The sequence below is a fragment of the Tenrec ecaudatus genome, chromosome 5 (genome assembly GCF_050624435.1).
Source record: "Tenrec ecaudatus isolate mTenEca1 chromosome 5, mTenEca1.hap1, whole genome shotgun sequence".
Taxonomy (NCBI): domain Eukaryota; kingdom Metazoa; phylum Chordata; class Mammalia; order Afrosoricida; family Tenrecidae; genus Tenrec; species Tenrec ecaudatus.
This window is the reverse complement of record NC_134534.1, coordinates 164004911-164018084: the sequence shown is the minus strand read 5'-3', so window position 1 is coordinate 164018084 and position 13174 is coordinate 164004911. Positions and strand designations below refer to the sequence as shown.

The following is a 13174-nucleotide window of genomic DNA, read 5'->3' as shown; positions in this document are numbered from 1 at the left end:
GAGAGCACATAATAGCAATATTTAAAATACTGACTGAAGAAATCTCTATTTCTCATTATATTAGTATTCATTAGTAGAAGAGTTAAATATACCAATATAAAGCATTCATCAATTTTGTCTGATAAACTCGGGAACTCAAAAGAGGAAACTAAGGCAAAATCCATGTAAGAAGCAAGAACTGAAATAGGCCGTAGCTCGTCAGATGCCTAGACAAAACTATCATGACCTGGCTCTGGGATGAACCAAGGAAATACGAATCTTAGAAGCCATAATCTGGGGATTAGAGGAGACTTTAGGAAGAGCGTAGTCAGCTCGCTGGCTTTTCCAGATAAGGATTCTGAGTCCAGAGGGCTAGAGAATAATTTGTCACAGTTCTGCAGGTCAGTGGTGACAGAGCAAAAACTCAGAATGTGGCTAGAATGCAATGTCCTTGTGAAAAGGATGGATGATTTCATCTTTGGATGCCTAAAAATCTACCCTGCTTTTCCGGAGGAAAAATTATTTTGCTAATAGCTGAATATTTTTATTTCATTTCCTTTTGATATAAAACATTTTTAAGAGTAAATATAAAGCAGGTAAGTGATGTGTCATTTTAAGTTGGTCTTGAAGTTTACATTGAATACCATGCTAGGCTGCTGACTGAAATATTGGAGATTTCATTTCTACATAAATACATCTCAGGAGAAAAGTCCAGGGATCTACTTCTGAATAATCAGTCATGGAAAACTCCACTCCAACATACATGGGACACCACAGTAAGAGAAGAGCTTCTAATGAATTCTGATTTGACCCTGCTTGATCTAAGAAATAGAGTAGACACTTCCAAATCTTTACTTATTACTTCTCTGACGAACTTCCCATACAAATGTACACTCAAGATATGTAGGCTGAATAATAGGCTAAATGATTTAGACTTGTGTTGTCATATGGTTAACTCTAACTTTGGATAAGGGAATCAGTCATGAGAATAACCCAAAGGTCATTAACCCTGCCACCACTTTGGAGAAAAGTCCAGTGGGTTAGCTGCATTTGTTTGATCCCTTTTTCCTCAGGCCTCTTTAATTACTATGATTGGCTTTTGCCTCAAATCCACTGATGGAAAGGGATGCAAATGAATGCAAACGCTATGCCAAGCCAGTGGGAAAGCTTTTAAAATAATCGGCGATGATGCAAATGCAGGATTTAGGCTAAGTGTTGCAGTTAAATGACTGGCTCACTCACCCTGCCTCCAGCAAACATTGTTCCCTGACCAAAAGTTCCCTTCACTTGTCCTTTATCAGACCTCTAGATGGTAGAAATCAGTCATGAAGTATTTCAGAATACCACGAACACTTTAAATTTTGCATTCATGTATATGTGTTTTAACATTCTATGATAACATCATAGTTTTGTTTTATTAATTTGGGTTTTTTTAATGTCACTTCCTTTAAAGTGGGATGTGTTTGAATCTTGATACTTAATAACCCACCCACGGCCATCTAGTCAATTCTGAACAGAGAGCCCATAGGACAGAATCAAACTGCCCCCATTGACTTTCCTTGGCTGTAAACCTCTATAGAAGCAGACTACTATAGTTTCTCCTATAGAACAGCAAATGCTTTCCAACGATCATTCTTTTGGTTTACCCGTGGTGTTACCAGGGCTTCCTTATTTAATAGTATAGAACATATGCATAGTATACTCTCTGCTATCAAGTTGATCTCGACTCATTAGCAACCGATTGGGACATAGTAGGATGGTCCCTGTGGGTTTCCAAGACTGTAATTCTTTCTGAGTGTAGAAAGCCTCGTCTTTCTCTCTTGAAATGGCTGGTGGTTTGGAACTACTGACCTTGAGGGTAGCACCCGAAAGGACAACCCACTATGCCACCAGGACTCCTTTATATAGTATATAAAAATGTATTATTTAGAAATGATTTGTCAAAATGTTTTTACTTTAGATATTTTCAGGTGTTCTTTTAGGGGCTCTGGTGGTGTAGTGGTTACACAATGGGCTGCTATCCACATCACCTGGGGAGAGAGACTGGGCTTTCTACTCCCATAAACAGTGATAGTCTTGGAAACCTGTGGGGCATCACTATGAGTCAACATGTGTTCAATGGCAGTGAGATTCGTTTTGGTTTTGAGGTTTCCACAGAGAATGAACTGAACAGGAGGATGCTTTGGCTAAGCTACAACCAGAAGCTTCCTTTGATTGGCCTCGTCTCTCCCATGGCACTTAGCACACTGAATGGCGTAGAGTAGGTGCTCAACAACTGTGTTGCATGCATGACTATAAAGGATGCTAAAACAATCATGAAAAGTAGAACTTCCACTTACCTGAATAGTTGGAGGCAGGGGTCAACACATGTGTGCCTTTGAGCTTTGCTACCCAGTTCCCATGTTTGATAGGCATACTACTTTCTAGCAAGATCTGACCTCAGGCCAGCTGTAAGCCTGGAAATCGACTCTGACTCATGGCCAACTCATATGTTTTTGTGTAGAACCATAGTCCTGCTCCACAGAAATTCCAAATACCCCATATATTCTCAATTATAAGTCAACCTGAATACTTCCTAACTGGTCTGTGAGATACACAGCACCAAAAGCCAGAGCACTGAACCTGGAGATCCAGGTAGGTCCTGTTGGTGGACTTTCTTGTTTCTCATTGAGAAAAGAGGTTTGGGGACAGCATCAACTCCGATATTTATTCCAGATGTCTACATATAAATTCACCAAAAGGGTAGGGGGAAGGTCAGAGGGGGGGGGCGAAGGAAGGGAAACTGATCCCAATGATAGATACATACCAACCCTCTGTACAACAGAAACTCTGCCGTGCTGCTTAAACTGTAGAACCTGAATGATTTTGCTCTCTCAGATTTAATTAATCCTCACAGAGAGGGCCATAAGAAAGGCAGTTATTAAAAAACCCTTTCCAAAATCAAGTGTCTTGTGGGATTTTGTTTTTAAATTAGCAAATATATGTTCAACTCTACCATGCAGACACTCATTTAGTGTATCGCACGGTAGTCATGACAAGGCACATAAGACAGCAAGGCACCGACGAGGGTGGCTGAATAAGGTCTCCATAAGGTTAATGTAATCATTACAGCCCCAATCTTTGAGCTTCTGCTCATGAATTGTTTCAGGAGGAAGGTTTGACCATGACTCATGTTCAGTGGTCAACTTTTGTACTTGGGGTCCGACATGGACGGCAAAGTGCATAATCTCAGACGTCAGGCAAGATCCCAGTCTTCAGAGTCAGAGACTGCTTTCCCTTGTTGAGTGAGCACAAGCCCAAGATCCATATCTGATTTTCTGATCTGGACTTGTGCATGGAATGCCAGGTGGTGTCATGTTCAATAAAGACTGATATATCTTCTTTTCAGGATCAGAAACTAGCTGTATGTCGCATTTTCTCTTCAGAATCAGACATTAGGAAGGTTGTTTACGATATATGTACGTTTCAAAGCCAATGTACAGATATTTAGCTATATATTGCCGTTTCTTTAATGACAGCATATTGTAAAGGTGCATTTGGATTCACACTCTAAGTGACTTACACATACCGGGTTTAAGAGCATTAAAGAGCATTATAAGGCAGGAATGTCAAATGAATCGCTGGGGAAAGCTACGGCTTTCTGCGTCCGTAAAGATATGGCCTCAGAAAACCCACGGAGGCAGTTCTGCTCTGAGAGGAACGCGTGGGTCAGAATCCACTCAGTGGTGGTGAGTCTTGCTGGTTGGTGCTTAGAAGGAGCCCTGGGGCAAAGAGGATTATGAGTTGGGTTTCTAACCTCAACTTCAGTTTGAACCCATCAGAAGGGAGAAAAATGAAGATTTCTATTCCCATTAATATATACAGCCTTGGAAACTTGAAGGCAGTTCTACTTGGTCCTAGAGAGTTGCTGGAGGATGGAATGTATTCCATGAGAGAAAGTTTGGTTTTTGTACTATTGAAGGAACTTGCTGGCACTGCAGTTTGGGCATTGGGCTGCCAACTGCAGGGTCGACAGTTCAAATCCAATATCTGCTCTCGGCGGGGAGAAAGATGAGGTTGGCTGCTCGTGTTAAGATCTACGTCCTCTGGAATCCGAGACTACTCTCTTCTTACTGTGTCCAGTGTCTTCAAAAAACACTTTTAGATTATACGTTTTCATTTCATGTCATCCTGTTTCATTTCCTTTTGATTAAAGTAATTCACATCCTCTCCACCAAACTAGATGGGATGCTTTGAGAAGGAAATTCACATTCCTCCATATCCTTCCCTCGCTAGTTCTCACTGAGCTCAGGGCAGGATTGTGCAGGAAACAAAGCTCTCAAGCAGAGTTGTATTCTAACTGCCTACACACTCACAAGGGGGGCAGCAGCCTACCACAGAGAGTAGTCACTCAGCTGGGATCCCATTTCCCTTGTTTCCTGCTTACTGCATCCACATATGGAAGCAGCCATACACCCATTGAGAATGGAATTCTTAATGGCTATCCTGCAATGCCTTAACCTAAGCAGGATTTTCCTAACCATAACTAATAATTGTTAGGGAAAAGATTTATTTATGTTCCACCTTTCACGGGGCAAAGCTGGCAGCACACAATTCCCACTGAAATGTTGTGTTTGGGTCACAGAGCAATTGCTTGTGAACTTGACACTCAGATTTCTGGCTCCTCTTTGAAAGTAGGGAGAGCTGGCAGCCACACAACGTTTCTCACGCAAAGCACGCAGAGTGAAATGTGGGTGGCCGGGAGCAGCAGGCAGGGTGTGGGCCGGTCATTCCACATCGGCCGCTGTGTTACATGACTTGCCTTTGAATTCAAAGCCCCATTAGTTGGGAGCAAAGGGATATTTCTCAGGGATACCATAAAAGCATGGCACAAACAGTCACTTTAGTTTTTTGTACTTATTTTTTGCTTTAGAATTTCTAAATCTCTTGCTCCTCCTTGTCCTGTGGGGTTTGCCTGCCATTGTGTCCTGTCTGCTCTCGTTTTGTTGTTGTTTCTTTTATCTTGTCTGTCCTCGTTGTCTCTTCGTTTTTGTAGTGTTCCTTCGTGATAAAGGGAGGAAGGGAGATTGCCTAGGAGCTGGAGGGAGCGTCTTTGTTTGATTTTAGTGTGGGCATACTCCAGCGTGTTGGTGGGAACCCGAGGAAGCAACACCAGAGACAAAGGCTATGTAGAGAGGTGTAAATATAAGCACATATCTATGTAAATGTATTTGTATATAAAGACAGGGGTATTGGTCTATGTACATACATTCATATGTTAAAGTATTAAGGTAGCAGATGGACTCTGAGCCTCTACTTAAGTCTTCCTTGACATAAGAACACTTTCTCTAATAACCTTGGTTCTAATAACTTGACATGGTGGCTGAAGACAAAATAGGTGCAAAAATAAATATAGTGAAGACAGCCGATGGTGCCCAGCTATGAAAAGATGTAGCACCTGGGGTCTTAAAAGCAGCCATCTAGCAGAGAACCAACAAAGCCCACATGGAAGAAGCCCACCAGCCTGTGTGATCATGAGATGTCAACAGGCTTAGGTATCCAAAGATCAAAAACATTTATATCAATGTGTAGGAGAGGGGTCAAAGTGGACATCCAAAGCCCTTCTGTAGACAATTGAAGAGTCACAAGGAAGGGATGATTCAGCCAGGGTGCAGTATAGCACTGACAAAACATACAACATTCCTATGGTTCTTTAATGCTTCCTCCCTGCCATTCTCAGGACCCCAGTTCTACCTCAAAAGTCTGCTAGACCAGCGTGTATGTACATTGGTACAGATAAAAGTTTTCGACACACAGAACCCAGGACAGATAAACCCCTCAGAAACAGTAATGGGAATAGAGATACCATGTGGGTATGGGAAAGCATGGGGAGGCCAGGTAGGGGGAACTGTTATCAATGGTGGATATATGACCCACTCACACTCCCAGAGGGGGAAAAACAACAGAAATGTGGGTGAAGGGATACAGTACAGTGTAAGGTATGACTATATATTATCAAGGGTTCATGGTGGGGGAGGGAAAAAAGAGGAGCTGATAATAAGGGATCAAGTAGAAAGATAATGTCTTGAAAATGATGATGGCAACATATGTACAAGTTTGCTTGATATAATTGATTTATGGATTGTTATAATGTAAGAGCCCCCAGTAAAATTATTTAAAATTTTTAAAAAGAGGAAGGTACACTAATGAGGGAGAGGATGAAGAATGAGAAACCATGCGAGCCTGTGTCAATCATGCTGAGCGGCTGTACAGGGACAAATTCAGAACTAGGAGTGGGCACATTGGTCTCCAAAGAGACCAGAAATGGGTTCCTGTGAAATGGAAGACTGGCAGTGATATAAGGCAGAGGAAACCTGAGGCAGAATGGAAGAAGTCAGCCAAGGATCCCATTGAGGAAAGGGTTATCTTTGAGTGTGGTGCCTGTGGGGAGCACGCAGCTGGCTTGTAAAGAGGTTTGTGTTAGGCTGGTTGTCTAGAAGAACAATACCAGTGACATTCAGATATGTGTAAGAAAGGGCTTTGTATCAAAAAGGCACCCCAGTTCAGTGCAACTTTGAGTCCATAGGCCCAATGCTGTCCAGAGACGTCTTCAGATCCACAAGCTGCCGATGCAGAAAGGTTAAACGGGATGCAGGAGCATCACAGGCCGCCAGGGGCAGAGTTGAGTGGGTACGACGTTGGTTGAAAAATGGCAGGGCGCAGACAGCTCTCCGGGTCAGGAGGACCACATGGTGCCATCACTGGGCAAGAGAGTGCCAGGAAGCAGGAAAGCTAAGGACAGAGAGACCAGACGGGTCCCCGGTGTCTCTCTCATAAAAAGGCTATACCTGACAGGAGGCATCTTCAGGCTGGACTCTCCCCCACCCCAGACGCAAGTTGACATAAATAAAATCTAACTGAAACAAGACTGAAAAACTTTCCCCAACTTGTACAACTGCAAGGTAGATAAAAACGAGGCCTGAATTCAGATGGTCTACTTGCAAACAATTATTTTCAGGTGTGTGAAAGATTATGTCAATTTACCCGGATGAGGGCGAATTCATCTTTTCACATGCTGTCGAAGGTGCAGCAGCTGCACGAGTTTCTTCATACCTTGTGAAAATAGTTTATAAACACATGTTCTGACTCACAGTGACCCAAGGTGCTCCAGAGTAGACCTGCCCTGTAGGATTTTCTTGGTTGGGCTCTAGCAGGCAAGGCATTGTGTTACTGACAGCAGTGTCAGCTATTTGAATCCATCAGCCACTCATTCAGTGGGAGAGAGAAACGACTGTCTGTTCCAATCAGGAGTTACAGTGTGTGAAACCTTACGTGGGAGACTCTATGTAGGAATGGCTTGATGGCCATGGTGTGTTTTCATCTTTCCGGAAGCAGATACCTGGGTTCTGTTCATCCTAGGCACTGCGGGACAGGTTACGACCACCATCCTTTCGGCTGGGAATCAAGCACAAACCATTTGAGTCCCCTAGAGACCTGCTCAGACCGTCTCACTGTGCCATTAAGATCACATGATCACTCTTTGAAACCACGTCTAATTGCCCTAAAAATGAAGATGATTGAAGATACAAACTATTGAATCCCTTTGCCTATTGCAAAAAAAGAAAATTGCAATAGCTGTCCTGTGAAATGATCTGTTTAAAGGTTAGAAAGAATTCAGCTGTGAAATCATCCAGGAATGCTTTAACGGTAGGTGTTTAATCATGGTCTCACCCTCTTCTATAACAACTGGAATTTTCAAGATTTCCCTGGTTCTCACATCCAGTAATTACAGTCCTGGGAATGACACCGGGGCTGTCTAACTCCATGAAATAATGTTAAGCAGCTTTAGGGCCTACTCATTAAGACCTGGACAAGATGAAAAGATTACCCTCTTCACTGACTAAGGAAACAGACAGGGTTGTCTGTCTACTTGAGTCCCACACGCTGGCTCCTCCTGAGTCATTTATCATCTTCATCTCTTGTCTTATTATTTTTACTTCCCATGTGTACTGGGTATATATGTTTTCAAAAATAGATTAGGTGCCTATTGATGCTCTCTACTGTTTGTTTTATGTTACTGTCTTCTACGTTGCAGTTGCTGTGAGTCAGAACTGACACAATGCCAAACAACATCAACAGGTACAATAAGAATAAAATAAAGTGCTTAAAGAGAGTAAACACTATTTACCGAGAAGCATCCAGCAGTGAAAACCTACCTAAGTGGCAAACAGTAAAGTCTTTTCCATTTTAACCAGCTAGCAGGCAGGAGAACACACTGTGACGGTTAATATTTAATATATTCTTGGAGACAGGAGAAAATGACTGGAATTATACTCTAAAAATAAAACAAATTCTTTTTCTGATATCGTAATTACGTTCTTAGAAAATACAAAAGGCTTTCGTTTAAAAAACCTACTTAAATAAATAAAAAACTTCCTAAGACATATGAATACCAGAAATAAATAAGTAATTCAATAGCTTTTCTTTTTAGGTATATCAGTACCTGGAAATGAAAATGGGGAAATATCTTATTTACAATATAATATCTTATTCACAATACAAGCAAAAGGTATAAAATGCCTTACGATAATTTGTATAAGAATGACATGAGACTTAGAGAAAAGCAAGCCAAAAGACCTTATTGAAGAGATGAAACATGTAAAGATAAAACAAAGCCTTTTTTAAAAAGCACAATGTTAAAAATACCTCTACGGCCCTACTCATTACCATTGTTGTTAGTGTCAGGCCTGCTATGGATCCCAGTGACCGGTGGACAGGCGAATGGACACTGTCCTTTCCTACACCATTCTCACACAGTTGCTTGCTGGACACTATTTCTGCAGCCATCTTGCTGCAGGCTCGCCTCTTTTTCGTGGACCCTCTTTGAAGTAGGAAGCCCTTCTCCAGGAGAAAGACTCTTCTGATGCTATGTTCAATGTACGTGAGACCAAGTCCGGCCATCTTTGTTTCTAAGGAGCATTTCAAGACAGATTTATCCCTCCTTCTGACAGTTCAGGATATCTTCAGCAGTCTTCTCCAACAGCGTAGCGCGGAGCCATCAATGAGTCTGTGTTCATTATCCAGCTTCTGCATGCATGAGGTGGCTGAAGGTGACTACCGCTTGGGCAGCTTCTTCCAAGTGACGTTTCTGGTTTTCACTGCAGCAGATTTGCCCTATGAAATGCATCGTTTGATTGCTTGGCTGCTGCTTCCATGGGCGTTGATTTTTGAATACAAATAAAATGGATTCTTTGACCATTGCAGGTTTTGTCGATTAATCATGATGTTACTTACTGGTCCGGTGGTCAGGGTTTTCATGTTCACAATTGTTAGACTGGGCTCTCTAGAGAAGCAAAACCAGTGACACTTGGAAAACTGGTTGACACATTTGTGGAATGGTTAGGTTCCGTTTACTTCCAGTCCAGGTGTCAAATGTTAAGTTGGAGGTTTTTCCTGACTCAAATGGCTTCTGGGGCCAGGGCACCAGGAAGCTGGAAGACAAACCAGGGGGCAGGAGGATGAAGCAGGAAGATCATGACTGGTGAATGCAGACAAAACTGGAAGATCAGCAATTATGGCAAGCTATTGGCAGCATCCAGGATCACCAGGCAATATGGTGGACCTAAGTCTAAAGAACCAGCAGGCAATGTGAAAGATTCAGGATCCACACCAGTAAGAAGAGAGAGGCAGAGAGTTCTCCAAAGAGTCTATGTGCACATATGAACTAGGCTACACCCTCAAGATGCCATCAGGCTGTGACCTTCAACTTACAGGGATGCTCTTACTGCCAAACTGCTGAGGATCCTTACCTAGCCAAGTTGACACAAAATTTTACTACCATAGTCATTCCTTGTCAACTTGGCAAATGTATACATCTTTTTAATCATAAACTCATACTTGTGCCTAATATGACAACACCTTTTGCATTTTATGTTTTACAAATGAATGAAACAATATCTGATGTGTGCATAACAAGAGGAAATCATCATGGTCCTTGTTTCTGCAACTGGTGTAGCTAGAAGTACCTTTTCCCACCACCCATCCCATGTTCCCTTTACCCACAGCAAACACCTTGGCTGGTCTTGGTTTTTGATCTGGTGGAGTGACCCAAACTTTTGTTCCTGAAGGGTCTAGGCCATTAGTAGTCATGTCAGAATTGGGTTGCTCTAATTTGCCATTTACTTTAATCACAGGACATAATAATACAAAGAGACAAACTAAGGAATCTCCTGAATTCCAAGTATGGTCTTTTTGTTACCTCCATTAGGTAATGCCAATTCACTTTACCCTTGGTAATAAGGATCAATCATACTAATTGATACACAATAATCAATCACATGCCTTCAGTGGTGTGCCTCTTGGAACTAAGACCTACAGACTATAGGGTTGCAGGGACAGGAAGCAAAAATGATGCTAGTGTCACTGGGAGGAATAGTGATTCCTGGACCTAGGAATCCTGACTGTTGGAGAAATACCACTATCTCATGTTCGGTTTTGGAGCATGACCGCCTCCTGGAGGACATTTCCCCAACCCTGCAAGTACTGCCACCTAGCTGTGGCTTGAGATGGCCATTACATGGTTTTATCAAGCTAGCTGCTTCAAGATGACTGGGAACATGCTAAGACCAATGGATTCTAGGAGCGTGGGCTCATTGCCACACTTCATTTGCTGTGAGGGGAGTCCTTTAATCTGAGGCAGTGCACTGTGGGGTGCCATGATGTGAATGGATAAGATATTCTGGACATTCACAAATGGTACTTTTGGCAGCAAGCAGGTGTTCAAGGAAGGTAAATCCTCATTCATAAATGTTAATTTCAATAAGAACAAAATACCACCCTTTCCATGATGGAAGTGGTCCCATGTAATCAATTTGCTACCAGATTGGTCCCATTTCTGTGACTCACTTTCAATCTCTGCTGCTGGCAGATTGGGTACTCAGAAATGGCAGTAACCAAGTCGACCTCGGGGAGTGAAAGACCATGTGGTTGAGCCCACACATGCCGTCCATCCTAACCTCCATGATTACGTTGCTCATGGGTCCATTGAGCAGTGGCAGGAATGGTTGAGGAAAGAGAATGACTGATTTCCATAGAATATGCCATCTTATATACTTAGTTGTTAACATCCTCTTCAGTGGTCTTAACTCTTTAGTGAGCATTCAGGTGAGACAAAAATAACTTCACTTTTTTGGTCCATTCAGAGATGTTGGGCCAAATATATCCTCCCCCCATCTTCTTATCACCAAATTTCCAATCACGCTCCCTGATCATTCAGCCAAACCATTGGCCACAGCCTACAAGTCAGTATGGTCTACAGGTCAGGAATTGCATCACATATAATGAGGAATAATTAGATTACAAATGGGAGAGAAATCACACAACACTAAGAATCACGGCCTAGCCAAGTTGACATCACAGGTTCCATATAACTTATTTGCATGGTTCACTCAGTTACTGTGTGTTATATTAAATACCTCACTGCCCTGAACATTATACAAATAGGTATTTCTAAAAGAAAGGGAAGGATTAAGAGTGTTGTGGGAAGGAGTTTGAGATGTAAATATTTATTGACTTTTTCAGCAGATGGAAGTATTTTTTGTTGAAATGTAGAAAAAGAAGACAAATCAAAATGTGAAAAAGGCATTAGCTATCTGAATATCATCCAGATGAGCAAAAAACGCATGTAATTTTCTTTAATGTGCTTTAGCAAGTTTTGCCACATCCAAATGTTAGTAGCAAGATTTGGAAATGTCTCTAACAGGTACACTTGTATTACACATCGGTGAGTTATGTTGTAGATAACGTATACTTTAATTTTTTTCATGTTTTCTTTTAGGAATCATTGCGAGCCATCAGATATGAAATATCACCTGATAAAGAGTATGCGCTTTTTTCATATAACGTGGAACCAGTGAGTACTTCTCTTTTCTGCCTATGAAATATTTTCTTAATTCTGATACTTTATTATGCATATTCCTTGAATATTCATACTTGTGATCACTGAATTCTAAAACATTTGGTGGGCCCTGAGGAAATCTCCTTTGTATATCATAGTGCCACCCAGGAAAGAGGAAAGGGGAAAATCTTGGCAGAATAACGAACAACCTCCCCACTAGCCGAACCACATAATTTTCATCTTAGAAGCTATTTTATAGGCTTTTCTTGGGGTGATGGTTAGAACTTGGGTTTTTATATCAATTTATCTTACCCTTTAGTATAATTTTTTCCTTGTCATTTTTGTAATCACACTATAAATTTCATCTGAGGAACAAAAAGTGACTGCCAGGTTTTCACTAGACGAGTACATTAATTATCTTCATTCATGGTGTTTGGGTTTGGGGTTGAACTATCACTTTCCTCACTCTATAAAGCCCTATTTTTAGCACTAATATCTGAGCCTCCTATAAAACCTCACCAGCATCTTCCAGAAAATCTCAGTCTGGCCTTTAGCGTCAGCCTAACAGTTTCTAAGCCATGGGTTTTGTTCTTATTTTTTACCGTACTGTTGCTTTAAAATTCCTTTTGCCTTTTCATTGTAAATGAATGAGGAAGTGAGACTTATTTGTACATGTGATGCAGACGCCATTTGTAGATGATAACAAGTTCATAAATCTGAGCTGGGGGACTTTGTTCTCTGTTCAATACAATGCAGAATTCCACTGTCTCTGGAGACCATTCTGATGAGTGTGTCCAAGAGCTGCTCTCAGGGCTACTGGGGTCTGGCTTGAAAGGTAGTAGGAACAGCTCTTGGGAGAATTTTACAGGTTCTTCCCATGATCAGAGAAGGCCAGCCTTTTCATTCACAACCCATGATGTATTTTTATGTTTCTATGTGTGTGGAGGGGGCCGGGAGGGGGTGTCAGGTCAAGTAAGTGATTTGCATGGGAACACAAATCTAATCCTGAAATGCATTCTTTGACAAGTTCATTTAACAACTGGGCTACTTATTGGAGACTTCAGTGTTATATCTCACAGTGGCGCACACGCGCGTACACACACACACACACACACACACACACACACACACTCTCCTTCCATTAAGGAGCCCTGGTGCGCAGTGAGTTAAAGCATTAGGCTACTGTCCTGCAAAGTCAGCAGTCCAAACCCACCAGCTGCTCGGCTGGACAAGATGTCTCTGTGTCCATGAATATTTACAGTCTCTATCTTTAGGGGCTCTAGGCTTTGGGAAAAAATTATCTATATCATCTATCTATCA

General features: G+C 41.8%; 1 protein-coding gene across 1 annotated transcript in view; it reads left to right on the top strand.

The window, feature by feature from the left end:
• DPP6 (dipeptidyl peptidase like 6) overlaps window positions 1–13174 on the top strand; it is an 890123-nt gene that overhangs the window by 515498 nt on the left and 361451 nt on the right. The window contains exon 5 of the mRNA XM_075550777.1: window positions 11795–11869. Coding sequence (XP_075406892.1) covers window positions 11795–11869 — 75 coding nt within the window. The remainder of the gene's footprint in view (window positions 1–11794; window positions 11870–13174) is intronic.